Source organism: Colias philodice, chromosome 31 (assembly GCF_061535455.1).
Source record: "Colias philodice isolate Cphi_HAF_F1 chromosome 31, ilColPhil1 Martin Lab GWU primary, whole genome shotgun sequence".
NCBI lineage: Eukaryota > Metazoa > Arthropoda > Insecta > Lepidoptera > Pieridae > Colias > Colias philodice.
Window position 1 is genome coordinate 3,645,640 of NC_143116.1, and position 20,741 is coordinate 3,666,380.

At 35.5% G+C, this 20,741-nt stretch overlaps 1 protein-coding gene across 2 annotated transcripts; it reads left to right on the forward strand.

The window, feature by feature from the left end:
• The first annotated feature begins 333 nt into the window (after positions 1-333).
• Positions 334-20,225, forward strand: LOC149475201 (uncharacterized). Of its 2 annotated transcripts, XM_089713548.1 has the most exons (15): positions 334-646; positions 1,406-1,525; positions 2,196-2,996; positions 3,881-4,080; positions 4,346-4,453; positions 5,469-5,663; positions 6,653-6,764; positions 12,846-12,965; positions 13,642-14,442; positions 15,957-16,156; positions 16,421-16,528; positions 17,364-17,558; positions 18,600-18,711; positions 19,255-19,362; positions 20,056-20,225. In XM_089713548.1, the coding sequence occupies exons 1-15, from the start codon at positions 518-520 to the stop codon at positions 20,203-20,205; spliced, it is 3,459 nt and encodes a 1,152-aa protein (XP_089569674.1). In that variant the 5' UTR covers positions 334-517; the 3' UTR covers positions 20,206-20,225. The 2 variants fall into 2 exon arrangements, with proteins under 2 accessions (XP_089569674.1, XP_089569675.1); XM_089713549.1 differs by lacking the exon at positions 19,255-19,362.
• Positions 20,226-20,741: the final 516 nt, after the last annotated feature.

Consider the following 20,741-nt stretch of genomic DNA (forward strand, 5'->3'; position numbering starts at 1 on the left):
TTTACCAAATATAAGCTTTTCATCAATAGAGCTTTTCACCAAATAGAGGCTTTTCATCAATAGAGCTTTTCACCAAATAGAAGCTTTTCATCAATAGAGCTTTTTAGTTTTTACCAAATAGAAGCTTTTCATCAATACTTACGTGTGGGAAGATAATACGAAGTTTACAAGGCAGCATGATGAACAATTGCTACATTGGGTTAATAAGTAAGTGTCGACATGTTGTATAATAATAATAAATAAAATAAAAGAAGCCGGGGCGGATCGCTAGTATTTTTATATTTGTCACTTGCTCTGTGGTCAAATGCAAAGAGAATACAAATACTAGTTACTACGTGTCAAATGTATGTCAACTGTCAAGAATGTTAGTTAAACGAGTCGATCAAGTCGATAAAAATTACGAAAACATTGAAAAATTCTAAACATTGTCCGAGAGCTGATAACAATTTTGTGATTTCATTCTAATCTAATAAAAGCTACTTTTATATTTCAAAAACACAATAACCAAAGTTTAATTATGACAAATAGTATTATAGAACCCATATTTTTCTGTGAAGGATGTTTATCAACTGATAGAAAGCTGACGAATGCCGGGGAATTCTATGATATCTACGTTAAGCTTTTGATTGGTGAAGTATCTAGCAAGGTAAGGAAGTATAGAAAATAATAATACTTTCTCTTCAAATCTAATCCATATTGCGATTGAACTCAGAAAACTGTTACAAATCAATTTGAAACAAAAGTCAGACTTTTGCACACATGTAACTTTAATGTTTTTTTTAAAGCTTGCCACGCGCGATTTCGCCCGCTTTATATTATACTTACTTAAAAAAAATATAGGTCCTTAAATCATACTCCTTCATCACTCTATTAAAAAAACCGCTTAAAATTCGTCAATTTATACATTTAAGCCTACATAAGCCAGCAACAGCACCTTTATTTTCTGCTCGGGAGCTTACAATCACTATGTATTTATAAATATTTCCATAATAAAACCAATCTTATGTGCTAACCAAGTTACCCTCTATATGTGTGCCAAATTTCATTGTAATCGGTTCTGTAGTATTTGCGTGAAACAGTAAACATACATACTCACAAACTTTCGCGTTTATGTATTTCATTAAATAACATATTGACTGACAGGTTGGTTTGGTTGGTAATGGCCCTGCCTTCCAAGCCAGAGGTCGTGGGTTCGATTCCCACCCGGGGCAAATATTTGTGCGATGAACATAGATGTTTGCTCTGTCTGGGTGTTAATTATCTATATAAGTATTTATTTAAAAATTATATACCTATGTATGTTTATCAGCCATCTGATTTCCATAACACAAGCAAAAGCTTAGTATGGGATCAGATCGTGCCGTGTGTGAAAATTGTCCTGAAATATTTATTTATTTATTTTCAGTTATCAGTAAGCCCTCTATTCTGTTGGGAGTGTAACGCTGTGTTACAAAAAATACACAAGTTTAGAGAGAAAGTTAAGCAGGCCAATATCTGCTTAAATGAAGGGTTGAAAAATTTTAATGTGAGTACTATTAATCCTAATAACACTAGCGGCCTGTTCCGGCTTCGCCCGTGGTACATTTTTACGTTTTCTCTCCATAAGAACCATCCTCGTACTTCATATTATAAAAAGTAATTAATGAAATTGGATCAGCCGTTTTCGAGTTATGTGCTTACCAACACATTTGAAATTTATCTTTATATTGTAGATAAGTAATATCTTATTGTGACTATTATAATCATTACTTTTTCTGCTTTTATTTGTGTTGTCGAAATAAATTTTCACGATAGTGGATACCATAATTAAGCATACCTACTCTACTAGCTGTCCCAGGTAAGATTGTCTTACTCTTATCACTTAGGGGTATGAAAAATAGATGTTTGCCGATTCTGAAGCACAGAAAAATTTCATAAAAATTGGTCCAGCCGTTTCAGAGGAGCATGGTAACTAACATTGTGACTCTATATTTTTATTAATAGTGTGAAGTCAAATTAGTTAGTGTATGGTTTGAAAATTGTTTTTTATGGTGCGTTTACACATTCGTTCAAAAAGCTAGGTGATTAGCGAGGCCAACACAACATGGATTTTCATACGAAATCAAAGTTAAGTTTGTGAACTGCGTTTCGACGTCATTCGCAAACGAATGTTTAACTAACACTAATGTGTAAATGCACTATAACAATGATTTCAGACAAAAATCTGCTTATCAACTTTATCCACATCAAACATATCAGATAATATAATATATGCAATACATAGTGAGGAAAACGACATTAATATTAAAGATGAAGAAGAAATTGCAGCTGATAATAATTTTAATAAGGAAACCATCTCTTTAGAAAACGAAATATTAACTGCGCCAATACAATTAAACGCTATAAAGTCTGACGATTCTGACTTGGAAAATGACGTGTCTATGGGCGCAGATAATGAATCTGCAGATGAGAAAGAGGACACAGACAATTTAGAGGATGACGAAGATTTCGTTTTGGAAAATAACAAAGACAAAGTACATAAATCCAAAGGGCGAAAGTCCTCTAAGAATGTGCGATACGCTGTGAAGAAACGTGATAAACGAAAAATATTATCAGCGCCAATACAATCGATCGCTATAAAGTCTGACGATTCTGACTTGGAAAATGACGTGTCTATGGGCGCAGAATCTGCAGATGAGAAAGAGGACACAGACAATTTAGAGGATGACGAAGATTTCGTTTTGGAAAATGACAAAGACAAAGTACATAAATCCAAAGGTCAAAAATCCTCTAACAATGTGCGATACACTGTGAAGAAACGTGATAAAGAAGAAATAAGAGTTTTGTTTAACAAGTGCGAGAGAGTGATAATGGATGACAATGAAATAACGTTATGGCGGGATAAAGCGAAATCAATGCAAAATTACAGAACAATGACGTATCAGTGTGAAACTTGTATAATTGGTTTTAGCACAAAACATAAATATAATGCGCATGCTAGGAAATACCATCCGAAGGTAACGTAAATTAATATATAGATTTATTAATCTATACAGTACATACACAACGAATACATGAGTAGATAAATAGTACAGAGCTTCTAGCCCTCTACACAATGGTAGGCGGTAGCGTTGGGTGAATAGTGTAGGGGGCGTTTATGTCTACGATCTGCCGCCATTACGGCATGTAATGGCGGCCGTAATGGCGGCAAACATCGACAATCATTTGTTGGGCCAACCAACAGAGGGCCTATACTACAAGCACATGACACATACACTGTGCACATACACATGCGTAGCACTGGGAAAATGTCATCGCTTATCACGTACACGGCGAGATTTGAAAATAACCAGTGTTCGATGGCATTTATAGTTTTCCAGTTGAACAATGTCATGATTTTTGGTTTTTCAGTTTGTATATATATGTATTTATTATCTATGGACGAACATGGTAATTTATTATTAATAGTGGCTGTTTTTGCACTGTGAATAATTCTGTAAAAAATAAAAATATGTCATAATTTAATTATGGACAGGATTACAAAAGTAGATAAATTTTATTTAATTTGTAACAGCCCTTCCAAAAAAGATGAGAACGTTCTTAAAAAGCTTTGTCTCTGTACTATTTATGTACTCATGTGCAATAAACGCATTAATTTTTGAAGTGAAACTTCTTTATCGGGGTTGGAAAAAAATTTTGTGTAAGATTTTTTCGTTACGCGTGACATTTTTCCGTTACGCGCCATCTCTTTCTTATCCCTACACGCGTGATTCGACGTTTTTCTGTAAAGTTGCATATAGTAAATTATTTTTTGAAAAATAAGGTCATAAAGAAGTTTCACTTCTTACGTGTGTACACTAGTACACGCACACATTTTTTTAAATGTGGCTCAAATTTCCAGAAAAGCAGCGAACATTTGTGCGAGATTTGCAAGCAAAGAGTGCCGCAGAAACAGTTAGAGGCTCACATTGAGATGCACAAGACAAAATATGTGTGTTGCGTGTGTCGTGAGGAATGTTATCCTGAGAACAAAATGTACAAACACTTGAATAAAATGCATAGAAACGTTCTTAGCTGCGTGAAATGCAGAATGCAGTTTGGGTGGGTATTCAAATTTTCATTTGAAATCAAATATATACTTAATATTATAAAGCTGAAGAGTTTGTTTGTTTTTTTGAACGCGCCACTCCTGTTGGTCGTAGCGTGATGATATTATAGCCTATAACCTTCCCCGATAAATGAGCTATCTAAAACGGAAATAATTTTTCACTTCGTACCATTAGTTCCCGAGATTAGCGCATTCAAACAAACTCTTCAGTTTTATAATATTAGTATTTATTTTAAGGGGTTCTTAAAAAAATTTCAGGCGTCGATTTGAAGTCCGCAGTCATTACAAAAATATGCATTTACGTTTCGAATGTGATCATTGTGGCCAGATTCGCACTTCAAAGAAAAATCTGATTGATCACCTTAAGTAAGTACCATAGACGTTGGTATAAATAAATATATAACAAATATTTCAGGACAATTTTCACACACGGCACGATCTGATCCCATACTAAGCTTTCGCTTGTGTTATGGAAACCAGATGGCTGATAAACATACATATACAGTGTGTCCGGACATGACATACCGATATTTGAAGGGGCTATTCTCCAGGTATTTTTATCGACAATTCAACCCCTCTACAGTCCCCTACCTCATCCCCCTCAAAATGGTTTTCGAATTTTTTAAAGTATGTTTCATCACTCTTATCAATTAAATTTGTTTAGTGGTCCCTAGAATAACTTGTTATTGTTCAAATAAAACCAAATTTAGTATTTTGTGACACTCACTTTCGAAGTTATTACAATTTTCATAAATTCACTATCCGAATTGATAGGTTGGCCATTTTGAGGGGGGTGAGGTAGGGGACTGTAGAGGGGTTGAATTGTCGATAAAAATACCTGGAGAATAGCCCCTTCAAATATCGGTATGTCATGTCCGGACACACTGTATAAATTTAAATAAATACTTTTATAGATAATTAACACCCAGACACAGAGCAAACATCTATGTTTATCACACAAATATTTGCCCCGGGTGGGGATCGAACTCACGAACTCAGGCTTGAAAGGCACTACCAACCACGCCAACCGGTCAGTCAAATGTGTGTTACTAAATGTTTATATTGTGTAATCTCATGTTCTGGTGTATTTGTGTTTAGTTGAAAATAAACGTTTATTTTATTGAAGTGAAACTTCTTTATCGGGGTTGGAAAAAATTTAATGTAACATTTTTTCGTTACGCGTGACATTTTTCCGTTACGCGCCATCTTTATCCCCACCACGCGTGATTCGACGTATTTCTGTAAAGATGCATATATAGTAAATTATTTTTTGAAAAACAAGGTCATAAAGAAGTTTCACTTCTTACGTGTGTACATTGGTACACGCACACATTTTTTATTTATTTATTTAATCTATAGTCTATGATTTAAACTTCCACAGAAAACGCCACACAAAACCGAAATGCGAGATATGTGGTAAATTATTTAAATCTCGAAACTCGCTCATGGCCCATCATATCGCTACTCACGTCAAGTCATCAGGGGATAATTACTGTGTTGAATGCAATATGCATTTTAATAATGAACATTTGTTAAAACGTCACTTTTATAAGAGCGTGAAGCATAACGGAAAGAGGTGGGTAGTTTTGAAATAAATTGGTATTACCACAAAAATCTTTAGACAGAGTTTAACTTAAGCCGCGGGTTCTCTTTAATCTGGTTTTGTCGTATTTCACATAGACAACTATTAAAGTGACAGATCCCTGGTTTAACGTTAGACTGTGTTTAAATTGTTTTGTGGTAATACCATATAAGTTAAGTTTATAAATCTTTATAGACTACAGGCCCATGTTGAAAAAATTATGGGTCATTTGACCCACCACCTGACCTATCTAGAATGATATAAGAGCATAAAATAATAAGATTCAGCACTATGACGTCACTCGTAAGCTGTCCACCTGAGTGCAGATGAGAATTCGAAAGTTCAGGTAGAGATTTTCTCCCCTTGTCTCCATGATTTTTGTACGGCGTTGCGGAATAATGGCTTAAAAGCAGTATAGAAATAGTATGACACAGATGCCGTACAAAAATGGTGGTCCACAAAGTCGGAATTTATTTTTATTTTTCGACAGTTTCCGGGGTAAATTTGGTCATTTGATTTTGTACGGCATCTGTGTCATACTATTTCTATACTACTTTTAATCAATTATTCCGCAACGCCGTACAAAAATCATGGAGACAAGGGGAGAAAATCTCTACCTGAACCTTCGAATTCTCATCTGCACTCAGGTGGACAGCTTACAAGTGACGTCATAGTGCTGAATTTTATTATTTTATGCTCTTATATCGTTCTAGATAGGTTGCCTGGTGGGTCAAATGACCCATAATTTTTTCAATACGGGCCTGTAGTCTATTATTGCAAAAGTTTTAAAATATTACAAATTATACATTTCCTCGATAAATGGGCTATGTAACACCGAAAGAATTTATCAAATCGGACCAGTACTTCCCGAGATTAGCGCGTTCAAACAAACAAACTTTTCAGCTTTATAATATTAGTATAAAGTAAGAATATAATAAATCACATAATACATGTTTTATAACTTAAATTAATTATTTTTTTAGGTTTCCTTGTACGGAGTGCGATAGTGTGTTCTCGAATAGCACAGCGCTGAGTTCTCATTATGATTTCAGGCATTTGAAGAAAACAAAATATTATTGTGAGCCGTGTGACCGTGTAAGTTCTTAAATAAATAATTATCACTACATAGTATAAAACAAAGTCGCTTTCTCTGTCCCTATGTCCCTTTGTATGCTTAAATATTTAAAACTACGCAACGGATTTTGATGCGGTTTTTTTAATAGATAAGAGTGGTTCTCGAGGAAGGTTTTTGTATATAATTTATTAGGTTTCAGACAAAGCGGGCGAAGCCGCGGGCGGTAAGCTAGTAATAAGTAAAATACACTTTGTTGTACAAGATTTTGTTGATTTTCAGTAGCATTCAAATGGTAACATTAATTTTAATTACTACTTTTTTATCGATACTAGATCAAAAAGCACAATGCTTATATTTTTTTATTTCTGTGAAACTTCTTTAGGCGCGTTGAGAGTAAAATTTCAAGGTCGCGTCACGTCAATACCGTCTAGTCAGTTATCATGTAATAACGCAACGATTTTGGTGTCTTTGAATTTTGCCAAAGAAGTTTCACTTCTGACACGTGTGCTCGGCACACATTATCTTTTCTAAAGTGTACGTATTTTATGTTTTTTATTACCTTTTATAGTATTTCCTAAATGCATCAAATCTCAAAGTACACAAGGCGTCATCTTTCCACGATCATGTGCCAAACCCAAAGACGAAATTGTGTACTATTTGTGGAAGGGCTTTTCATGTAAGTTACACAGACAAATAAGACAGACTTGTCACTTGACTGACCGGTTGGCTTGGTTGGTAGTGGCCCTGCCTTCCAACCCAGGAGTCGTGGGTTCGATTCCCACCCGGGGCATATATGTGTGATGACTGATGAACATAGATGTGTCTGGGTATTAATTATCTATAAGTATTTATTTAAAATTATATATGTGTGTTTATCAGCCATCTGGTTTCCATAACACAAGCGAAAGCTTAGTGTGAGATCAGATCGTGCCGTGTGTGAAAATTGTCCTGATATATTTGTCTATACTTCTATACTAATATTATAAAGAGGAAAAGTTTGTATGTATGTATGTATGTATGGTTTTCACTTTTCAGTTTTCACGCATAAACTACTTGACCGATTTTGAAGAAATTTGGCACAGATAATCTTTAGACCCTGAGAAAGAACATAGGCTACCTGTTATTGCGAAATATGTACCACGGGCGAAGCCGAGGCGAACCGCTAGTATATAAATAAATTAATATGTTTGCATTTGTATGTGTGTGTGTGTGTGTGTACGTGTATAATCTAATCTATGCTCTATGATTTCAAAATTTCCACAGATTGCGTCATTAAGAAATTCTATTTCTTTTGCAGACAAATCGTATTCTACAAAATCACATAAGAACACACACAGGCGAACGGCCATTTAAATGCGATTTTTGCGAAGCGGCGTTTGCCCAGATATCTGCACTCGTCTCACATATGAGGGCGATACACAAATTTAAAAAAAGTTTTAAACAAACAATTTTGTGAACCACAGATTAAGTTTTTTCACTTCACAGATTCACAGATCTACTAGTTACTATGTTGTGAAATATTTCTAGAAACATGGCAAAGACCCACAGACATCCATCAAGTAATGTTTATAATATATTATCTGTGCAAAGACCGCGTTTTTATGCACAAAACATAGATTATACATATTTACTCTTTTCTTACTCTTTTTGTAGGACCTGGTGTGTAGGACATTAATTTTGAGGAGAATTTTTTTAATTTTTTATTCTTTTTTAATTTTCCAAATTTCAAGGACGCGTCATGGTTATACCGTCACGTCATGGAGCAAAGCGACGATTTTGCTAAGTATCTTTAAATCTTGCCAAGAAAGTTTCACTTCTGACACGTTTACTCGGCACGCTCACGATTCGTTTTTTAAATAAAATTATTTCAATTAATTTATCAGCTTGGTCGTTCCTGTTAGTTCCATTTATTTCTTACAAACGTTTAAATTTCTATCACAGTATTACAATATCTATACAGAACGGTAACGAATGTACTTGTACAGAGAAACGGAGGGCAACTGGCGGGGGGTCGGGCGACGCGGGCCGCGTAAGGCACACACGCTTAGTTTGCATTACCTAGCGCGAAAGAACGACGCAGTCGTATTTTTTGTGTAATAATTTTATTATACATAGGTACTTACATATTCTATTATGGCGCGCACAAACTGTTCCGTTTACGGATGTAAATCAACATTGAAATCCCAGAAGGAAACAATATTTCAGAAAGATTGTATTAATTGTATCTGTTGAATTAAAATCAAAGCTATGTATATGTTGTCCTCATTATTTTCTAATCAGATTGTACATCCCAATGCGAATGCATTAATTAGTTATATGTTATAATATACGATTATTAAGAACATCCAAAAATAAGTGTCCACGTAAATAATATTTAGCAGTGCAGTATCTGTAATTATATATTTTATGAACAAATAATTACATCATAATATTAATAATCACAATTGTTTTATTTCCCATTTGTTGCAACCCTAGCGTATTTTCGTGTAGCAGCGTAAGTACCTACGCTGGCGGCAGCATCGCGCGACATCAAAGGCGTTTCCTTACTGTAGGAAATAATATTGTAATACTGTGTCTCTATACTGTGAATAGGTAGATTATTAATTGCATTCTTTAATAAAGAACTAATAACTGAGAAAAAATTTTCTAAAGTAGATAGTAAACGTTTTGATTTTGTATTATGCAAAGTATAGATAAATAAGTACAGAAATTATGCGTCTGGTTCAAAGTTAAGCAATAAGTCATAGTAAGGTCCTTTGAGTATAGTGGGTGTATACCAAGAACCTTAAATCTATTGGATTATATCAAGTTTATATAAAAATAAATATACTTAGAGAGTAAGGTCAATAAATTATGAAATTTAACACAGTGAATTATATTACTTTCTCTGTGGTGGATAATCAATCTATCAATCTATATCTATATATAAAAATTATAAAGAGGAAAGGTTTGATTTTTTTGTTTGTTTGTTTGTATGAATTGAATAGGCTCCGAAACTACTTGGCAGATTTGAAAAATTCTTTCACTGTTGGAAAGCTACATCATTTCTGAGTGACATAGGCTAGGTTTTATCCCGGAAATCCCACGGGAACGGGAACTATGCGGGTTTTTTTTTGAAAACGCGGGCGAAGCCGCAGGCGGAAAGCTAGTCTATATATAAAAATGAAACCCGTTTCGCATCGTCACGGCATCACGCGTGAACGGGTGGACCGATTTCGATAATTCTTTTTTTATTATTCATTCCATTATTTCTTGAAGTACCTACGAGGATGGTTCTTATGTAGAGAAAACGTAAATATGTACCACAGGCGAAGCCGGGGCGGACCGCTAGTATTTTTATATTTGTCTGTGGCATAGAGTAATGTAATATGTATACGGGCTCTGTGGTCAAATGCAAAGAGAATACAAATACTACGTGTCAAATGTATGTCAACTGTCAAGAATGTTATGTCAATTGTCATACGAGTCGATCAAGTCGACAAAAATTACGAAAACAATGCGAAAACATTGAAAAATCCAAAACATTGGCCGAGAGCCGATAACAATTTTGTGTTTTAATTCTAATCTAATAAAAGTTACTTTTATATTTCAAAAACACAATAACCAAAGTTTAATTATGACAAATAATATTATAGAACCCATATTTTTCTGTGAAGGATGTTTATCAACTGATAGAAAGCTGACGAATGCCGGGGAATTCTATGATATCTACGTTAAGCTTTTAATTGGTGAAGTATCTAGCAAGGTAAGGAAGTGTAGAAAATACTTTCTCTTCAAATTTAATCTATATTCCGAGTGATCTCAGAAAACGCCTAAAATGTACCTTAAGGGCCATCGAGTTGGGCAACCAAAATTTTTTTGGAGAAAGGTCTATGCCTAAGTAACTGACCCGTAAAATCTTAACCGGCGGAGATTTATAGTTTTTTAGAAATTAATTATCAAAGTTTCATAATTTTTCATACAATTTCGAGCAACCATCTTGACATTTTTTTTTTTTTGGTTGCGTTTCGTTTTTGCAAGTACAATTCTTGTAAAATGTAATTTTTTTCAATGATGGAATATTATGTATTCAATATTAAGCTGCGAAAGTCCGAATCTAGCTAAAAAACGTTACGCTAAAATAAGCATTGCATTATCATAAGACTTGCCACACAACCGAAGCTGTCAACCCCGAATTCCACGTGGTCTTGTCTGCCCTACCCCTAGAGTGTATGTAAAAAGCCGGAGGCGCGGAGGGAGAGCAGCCCTCGCCCGCCGTGACAAAGCTCGGGAGCCGTGCGGAGCGGAGCGGCTGAGGCTGGTCGCTGAAGGCGACCAACAAGCCGAAGCTGTGAAGCGGAGTACGGGCGACCGTGCTTTGTCACGCAAGGGCGGAAGGGCTGCACTTCCCGTAGCGCCGGAGCTAAGGCAGTGTCTGACACAATATAAAAATCGATTTCTGAAAAATCGATTTTTTTCAAATTTGTATTTGCAATGTAAATATAAATCCATTTTTATGTAGCCCAAGAATGGTACCATAATAAACAATCTCTGGGATCTCTTATCAGTAAAATCAGGAATTTTTTTAGTTCAGGGAATTCGATAATATTGCGAGTACATTCAGTTAATTCGAAATATTTTTTTTTTACCATAAAAGAAAAAATCGAAAGTCGATTTGAGATCGAGCACACCAATTGGGTTAGCCCGCTTTGAGTAGCAGATCTGAATCGAAGCACCCTGACTTGAGTCAAATTAGGTCACTTTGAGTAGCAGATCTGAATCAGAGCACCCCAACTTGAGTCGATTTAGGTTACATTGAGTAGCATATCCGAATCAGAGCACCCCGACTTGAGTCGAGTTAGGTCACTTCGAGTAGCAGATCGGAATCGGAGCACCCCGATCCCACGTGGTCTTGTCTGTCACACAACTAGAGTGTTTTTGTAAAGCGAGGGGGCGACGAAGCGAGTCTTCTGGCGAAGCCCACTCGTTTCCCCCTCCTTAAAAAAGTTTACATTTTCTCCCGAAACTTTTAAAAAAAATGTCAAAAATTACTGTATTTTATGTTGTATTGTTATCCCCCCTCCTTTTTCCAACCCTCCCTGCCAAATCTCCTCTCCATTACCCCCTTTTTCCTATTACATTTCGTAACATAACCTCAAAAATTATTTTGCATTTTTCTCGAAAAGGGGGGGGGGGGTTCCGCACCTCCCCCTTCACAGAGGGGGTTCCTCTCCCCCCCTCCTCACCTCCTCCCCCCCCTTTACCCCCCTCTCAACGGCCCTTAAAGTACATTTTTACCCAGAAAACTGTTACAAATCAATTTGAAACAAAAATCAGATTTTTGCACAAATTAAATTTTAATGTTTTTTTTTTTATTTTTAACTAGCTTTCCGCCCGCGGCTTCGCCCGCTTTGTCTCAAAGCTAATAAATTATACACTAAAACCTTCCTATTGAATCACTATGTATTAAAAAAAACCGCATCAAAATCCGTTCCGTATTTTTAAAGATTTAAGCATACAGAGGGACATAGGGACAGAGAAAGCGACTTTGTTTTATATTTTGTAGTGACTTAAAAAAACTTTAATCATACTCCTAAATCACTCTATTAAAAATCCGCTTAAAATTCGTCAAATTATACATTTAAGCCTACATAAGCCAGCAACAGCACCTTTATTTTCTGCTCGGGAGCTTACAATCACTATGTTTTTTAAATATTTCCATAATAAATCTTATGTGTTAACCAAGTTACCCTCTATATGTGTGCCATTTCATTGTAATTGGTCCTGTAGTATTTGGGTGAAACAGTAAACATACATACTCACAAACTTTCGCGTTTATGTTTTTCATTAAACAACATATTGAACGACCGGTTGGCTTGGTTGGTAGTAACCCTGCCTTCCAAGCCAGAGGTTGTGGGTTCGATTCCCACCCGGGGCAAATATTTGTGCGATGAACATAGATGTTTTCTCTGTGTCTGGGTGTTAATTATCTATACAAGTATTTATTTAAAACTATTATGTATGTTTATCAGCCATCTGGTTTCACAAGCGAAAGCTTAGTATAGGATCAGATCGTGCCGTGTGTGAAAATTATCCTGAAATATTTATTTATTTATTTTCAGTTATCAGTAAGCCCTTTATTCTGTTGGGAGTGTAACGCTGTGTTACAAACAATACATAAGTTTAGAGAGAAAGTTAAGCAGGCCAATATCTGCTTAAATGAAGGGTTGAAAAATTTTAATGTGAGTACTATTAATCCTAATAACACTAGCGGCCTGCTCCGGCTTCGCCCGTGGTACATTTTTACGTTTTCTCTCCATAAGAACCATCCTCGTACTTCAAGGAATATTATAAAAAGTAATTAATGAAATTGGATCAGCCGTTTTCGAGTTATGTGCTTACCAACACATTTTAAAATTTATCTTTATATTGTAGATAAGTAATATCTTATTGTGACTATTATAATCATTACTTTTTCTGCTTTTATTTGTGTTGTCAAAATAAATTTTCACGATAGTGGATACCATAATTAAGCATACCTACTCTACTAGCTGTCCCAGGTAAGATTGTCTTACTCTTATCACTTAGGGGTATGAAAAATAGATGTTTGCCGATTCTGAAGCACAAAAAAATTTCATAAAAATTGGTCCAGCCGTTTCAGAGGAGCATGGTAACTAACATTGTGACTCTAGATTTTTATTAATAGTGTGAAGTCAAATTAGTTAGTGTATGGTTTGAAAATTGTTTTTTATGGTGCGTTTACACATTCGTTCAAAAAGCTAGGTGATTAGCGAGGCCAACACAACATGGATTTTCAGACGTAATCAAAGTTAAGTTTGTGAACTGCGTTTCGACGTCATTCGCAAACGAATGTTTAACTAACACTAATGTGTAAAGGCACTATAACAATGATTTCAGACAAAAATCTGCTTATCAACTTTATCCACATCAAACATATCAGATAATGTAATATATGCAATACATAGTGAGGAAAACGACATTAATATTAAAGATGAAGAAGAAATTGCAGCTGATGATAATTTTAATAAGGAAACCATCTTCTCAACTTTAGAAAACGAAATATTAACTGCGCCAATACAATTAAACGCTATAAAGTCTGACGATTCTGACTTGGAAAATGACGTGTCTATGGGCGCAGAATCTGCAGATGAGAAAGAGGACACAGACAATTTAGAGGATGACGAAGATTTCGTTTTGGAAAATGACAAAGACAAAGTACATAAATCCAAAGGTCGAAAATCCTCTAAGAATGTGCGATACACTGTGAAGAAACGTGATAAACGAAAAATATTATCAGCGCCAATACAATCGAACGCTATAAAGTCTGACGATTCTGACTTGAAAAATGACGTGTCTATGGGCGCAGAATCTGCAGATGAGAAAGAGGACACAGACAATTTAGAGGATGACGAAGATTTCGTTTTGGAAAATGACAAAGACAAAGTACATAAATCCAAAGGTCAAAAATCCTCTAACAATGTGCGATACACTGTGAAGAAACGTGATAAAGAAGAAATAAGAGTTTTGTTTAACAAGTGCGAGAGAGTGAGAATGGATGACAATGAAATAACGTTATGGCGGGATAAAGCGAAATCAATGCAAAATTACAGAACAATGACGTATCAGTGTGAAACTTGTATAGTTGGTTTTAGCACAAAACATAAATATAATGCGCATGCTAGGAAATACCATCCGAAGGTAACGTAAATTAATATATAGATTTATTAATCTATACAGTACATACACAACGAATACATGAGTAGATAAATAGTACAGAGCTTCTAGACCTCTACACATTGGTAGGCGGTAGCGTTGGGCGAATAGTGTAGGGGGCGTTTATGTCTACGATCTGCCGCCATTACGGCATGTAGAGGCGGCCGTAATGGCGGCAAACATCGACAATCATTTGTTGGGCCAACGCTGCCCATAGTGCAGAGGGCCTATACCAGGCCTCCGTCACTCGCTCAAGGTCGCGCTATAAGTGCCTACCGCACAGTAGGTCGGTGCCGACCCAAGCGGCAGTTGGTTGGCACACGCGAGACTGCGCACCCGCGTCACGTTTCCCGCGCTCGCTACCAAGATGCCCGGTTATTGCGATGTTCAAGAATCAATACATTCAAAAATATACTGATCACCATAAGATCAATACTCATGTTGAGCCAAGATTTAGAATCAAAGGGAATCAAGTTCTTATTCACGCGGGTGAAACCGAAGGAAACAACTACTATCAATAAGATTTCATTTTTTTTTTATTGTATAATGTAACAAATATAATTAACAATAAAAAATTAAGTGTTTCAGCAACTCTGTGTTTAATTTACGCGCTCGGTACAACCCTAAAGTTTTCGTTTGATGACGCAATCACGCGGCGTGCGCGGGAAACTCGCTTCTCAGTGCGTGTTCGTAGAGTAGATTTCTTACTGCAGCCGAGTTGCGGCGCATTTTGTAGGTAAATATAGCGTAGGTATTTTAGCTTTTGTATGGGAGTGATGTATCTGTTACGAAGTAACTATTCTCCAATCTGTGCCTATACTACAAGCACATGACACATACACTGTGCACATACACATGCGTAGCACTGGGAAAATGTCATCGCTTATCACGTACACGGCGAGATTTGAAAATAACCAGTGTTCGATGGCATTTATAGTTTTCCAGTTGAACAATGTCATGGTTTTTGGTTTTTCAGTTTGTATATATGTATTTATTATCTATGGACGAACACGGTAATTTATTATTAATAGTGGTTGTTTTTGTACTGTGATTATTTCTGTAAAAAATAAAAATATGTCATAATTTAATTATGAACAGGATTACAAGAGTAAATAAATTTTATTTAATTTGTAACAGCCCTTCCAAAAAAGATGAGAACGTTCTTAAAAAGCTTCGTCTCTGTACTATTTATGTGCTCATGTGCACTCAGTAGGTACACACAAATCTTAGTGAGACGTTTTTGATTCGAAATTTGAAGCGATTTTTTAAGTGAAACTTCTTTATCGGGGTTGGAAAAAAAATTAGTGTAAGATTTTTTCGTTACGCGTGACATTTTTCCGTTACGCGCCATCTCTTTCTTATCCCTACCACGCGTGATCGACGTATTTCTGTAAAGTTGCATATAGTAAATTTTTTTTTGAAAAATAAGGTCATAAAGAAATTTCACTTCTTACGTGTGTACACGCACACATTTTTTTTAATGTGGCTCAAATTTCCAGAAAAGCAGCGAACATTTGTGCGAGATTTGCAAGCAAAGAGTGCCGCAGAAACAGTTAGAGGCTCACATTGAGATGCACAAGACAAAATATGTGTGTTGCGTGTGTCGTGAGGAATGTTATCTTGAGAACAAAATGTACGAACACTTGAATAAAATGCATAGAAACGTTTTTAGCTGCGTGAAGTGTAGAATGCAGTTTGGGTGGGTATACAAATTTTCATTTGAAATCAAATATATACTTAATATTATAAAGCTGAAGATTTTGTTTGTTTGTTTGAACGCGCCACTCCTGTTGGTCGTAGCGTGATGGTATATAGCCTATAACCTTCCCCGATAAATGAGCTATCTAAAACGGAAATAATTTTTCACTTCGTACCATTAGTTCCCAGGATTAGCGCGTTCAAACAAATTCTTCAGTTTTATAATATTAGTATTTATTCTAAGGGGTTATTAAACAAATTTCAGGAGTCGCTTTGAAGTCAGCAGTCATTACAAAAATGTGCATTTACGTTTCGAATGTGATCATTGTGGCCAGATTCGCACTTCAAAGAAAAATCTGATTGATCACCTTAAGTAAGTACCACATAAGTACCATAGACGTAGGTGTAAATAAATATATAACAAATATTTCAGGACAATTTTCACACACGGCACGATCTGATCCCATACTAAGCTTTCGCTTGTGTTATGGAAACCAGATGGCTGATAAACATACATATATACATTTAAATAAATACTTATATATTATGTTGATAATTAACACCCAGACACAGAGCAAAAATCTATGTTCATCACACAAATGTATGCCCCGGGTTGGAATCGAACCCACGACCTCTGGCTTGGAAGGCAGGGTCACCCGTCACCAACCAAGCCAACCGGTCAGTCAAATGTGTGTGTTACTTAATATATTGTGTAATCTCATTTTCTGGTGTATTTGTGTTTAGTTGACAATAAATGTTTATTTTATTGAAGTGAAACTTCTTTATCGGGGTTGGAAAAAAAATTTTTTTCGTTACGCGTGACACTTTTCCGTTACGCGCCATCTTTTTCTTATCCCCACCACGCGTGATTCGACGTATTTCTGTAAAGTTGCATATGATATAGTAAATTATTTTTTGAAAATAAGGTTATAAAGAAGTTTCACTTCTTACGTGTGTACACTGGTACACGCACACATTTTTTATTTATTTATTGAAGTGAAACTTCTTTATCGGGGTTGAAAAAAATTTAGTGTAACATTTTTGCGTTACGCCGTACGCGTGACATTTTTGCGTTACGCCATACTCGTGACATTTTTAAGGTCATAAAGAAGTTTCACTACTTACGTGTGTACTCTAGTACACACATACATTTTTTTAAAATCTATAGTTAAATAATGTATATAGTTAAATAATTTTAACTTCCACAGAAAACGCCACACAAAACCGAAATGCGAAATATGTGGTAAATTATTTAAATTTAGACACTCGCTCGTGGCCCATCATATCGCTACTCACGTCAAGTCATCAGGGGATCATTACTGTGTTGAATGCAATATGCATTTTAATAATGAATATTTGTTAAAACGTCACTTTTATACGAGCACGAAGCATAACGAAAAGAGGTGGGTAGTTTTGAAATTTATTGGTATTACCACAAAAATCTTTAGACAGGGTTTAACTTTAACCGCGGGTTCTCTTTAATCTGGTTTTGTCGTATTTCACATAGACAACTATTAAAGTGACAGATCCCTGGTTTAAAGTTAGACTGTGTTTAAATTGTTTTGTGGTAATACCATATGAGTTAAGTTTATAAATCTTTATTGCAAAAGTTTTAAAATATTACAGATTATATATACATTTGGGAAAACTATAGCCTTCCTCGATAAATGGGCTATGTAACACCGAAATAATTTTTCAAATCGCACCAGTACTTCCCGAGATTAGCACGTTCAAACAAACAAACTTTTCAGCTTTATAATCTTATATATAAAATTCTCGTGTCGTGTTGAAACGGGTGGACCGATTCTCATAAAAATTTCTGTGCATATCGGGTAAGTCTGAGAATCGGCCAACATCTATTGCACGCCTCATAAGCGAAGCGTTGAGGTGGGTACTACTGTCGCTTCGCGCAAAACATCTGATTTTTCAAACTTAAAATGTCTTTATGTATCATACATTGCACTTGTAAGATAATACATACACACACATATTAAGAAAAAACACTATTTTTAACGTTCATGATATTTTTGATGTCATTTTTGTTATTTAAACTAGTTAAAAAACAGTTTAAAAAAGTTCTGTCTTGGACGTCCGTGTGTCTGTATGTGCGGATCCTTTTTCTTGTTAACACGATAGCGACCGAAATATGTACTTTACTAATCGAGTCTTTTTTTTTCTCTTACGCTTGAGTATGCTCAGGAATAGAACCCTTTCATTTTTCAGGGTCTGATTCGATGTGGTTTAATTGTTATTAAATAAACAAAAAAAATAATTAATAAATATTTATTAAAAAAAAATTATGAGGCGTGCACTTTTGGATTTTCCAAATTATTTTTCATATGTACCACGGGCGAAGCCGGGGCGGACCGCTAGTATTAGTATAAAGTAAGAATATAATAAATCACATAATACATGTTATATACTTAAATTAAATATTTTTTTAGGTTTCCTTGTACGGAGTGCGATAGAGTGTTCTCGAATAGCACAGCGCTGAGTTTTCATTATGATTTCAGGCATTTGAAGAAAACAAAATACTATTGTGAGCCGTGTGACCGTGTAAGTTCTTAAATAAATAATCACTACATAATATAAAACAAAGTCGCTTTCTCTGTGCCTATGTCCCTTTGTATGCTTAAATCTTTAAAACGACGCAACGGATTTTGATGCGGTTTTTTTTAATATATAAGAGTGGTTCTCGAGGAAGGTTTTTGTATATATTTATTAGGTTTCAGACAAAGCGGGCGAAGCCGCGGGCGGTAAGCTAGTAAGTAATAAATAAAATACACTTTGTTGTACAAGATTTTGTTGATTTTCAGTAGCATTCAAATGGTAACATCAATTCTAATTACAATTTTTTTATCGATACTAGATCAAAATGTACAATGCTTATATTTTTCTGTGAAACTTCTTTAGGCGCGTTGAGAGTAAAATTTCAAGGTCACGTCACGTCAATACCGTGTCGTCAGTTATCATGTAATAACGCGACGATTTTGGTGACTTTGAATTTTGCCAAAGAAGTTTTACTTCTGACACGTGTGCTCGGCACAGATTATCTTTTCTAAAGTGTACGTATTTTATGTTTTTCATTATCTTTTATAGTATTTCGTAAATACATCAACTCTCAAAGCACACAAGGCGTCATCTTTCCACGATCATGTGCCAAACCCAAAGACGAAATTGTGTACTATTTGTGGAAGGGCTTTTCAAGTAAGTTACACAGACAGACAAATAAGACAGACTTGACTGACCGGTTGGCAGGGTTGGTAGTGGCCCTGCCTGCCAACCCAGGTGTCGTGGGTTCGATTCCCACCCGGGGCAAATATGTGTGATGAACATAGATGTTTGCTCTGTATCTGTGTGTATCTATATAAGTATTCATTTAAATTTATACAGGGTGACTGGTAATTCGACGTGATCCTTCAAAGGGGTTATACTAGAGGTCATTTGCAACAAATTAAGTCCAGCTAACCAGGGGTCAAAAATGGATGGTTATTTAGCTATGACCCTTTTCTTTTTGAGGTGATGCAAGTTTTGGGCAAGTTTTTTTTTTTAAACTGATCGCTCATCTCTTCAAAAAAATATCAATTGAATGTTAACAGTGTAGTAGTTTTTACATAATTAATTGTTTTTGGTAAAAAGGCAGAAAATTTTCATATCCAAATCCGTCATAGCTCAATAACCATCCATTTTTTACCCCTGGTTAACTGGACTTAATTTGTTGCAAAGGACCTCTAGTATAACCCCTTTGAAGGATCACATCGAATTACCAGTCACCCTGTATATGTATGTTTATCAGCCATCTGGTTTGTACGTGTGTAATCTCACTGTAATCTAATCTATGCTCTATGATTTCAAAATTTCCACAGATTGCGTCATTAAGAAATTCTATTTCTTTTGCAGACAAATCGTATTCTACAAAATCACATAAGAACACACACAGGCGAACGGCCATTTAAATGCGATTTTTGCGAAGCGGCGTTTGCCCAGAAATCTGCACTCGTCTCACATATGAGGGCGATACACAAATTTAAAAAAAGTTTTAAACAATAAACAATTTTTTTTCTTTTTTACCTTCTATGTCCTTTTCGATTTTAGAACTTAGGACTTAAATTCTCGACCATGTATCTTGTGGAAAATAAAAACATTATTTAGACGTATACTATGATTTTTTATTATATCATGTAATTTCAGCGACTCTTACTTTGTAGTTCGTGAAAAAAATTACACATCTCGAACCTCTAAGTCTCAAACCGACGTCCGATAAAGTACAGTTTTACCAAGTAATTTCAAAGGTCCGAAAGAGAATTATGGGGTGATCAGCTACTGTATTCGTTCAAGTGATAAGAAAGGTGGTGGTTATGTACCCAAGAAATCCCAGCTTGTAGTCGTCGCTTGCGTATTAGTACCGAGCAGCGACTACAACGGCGCACGCCACAGTATAAATAATTCAGTAGTTTGATTTTGTTAGCTATCCTAGGAATTTTGTTGATAAATAAATTAACTGCTTATCCTATACATACTATTAAACGAGCAAGATTTGCATATTTATACAGTTTTCCAAAAATTGCTCTTACGCGCTAGCTCTA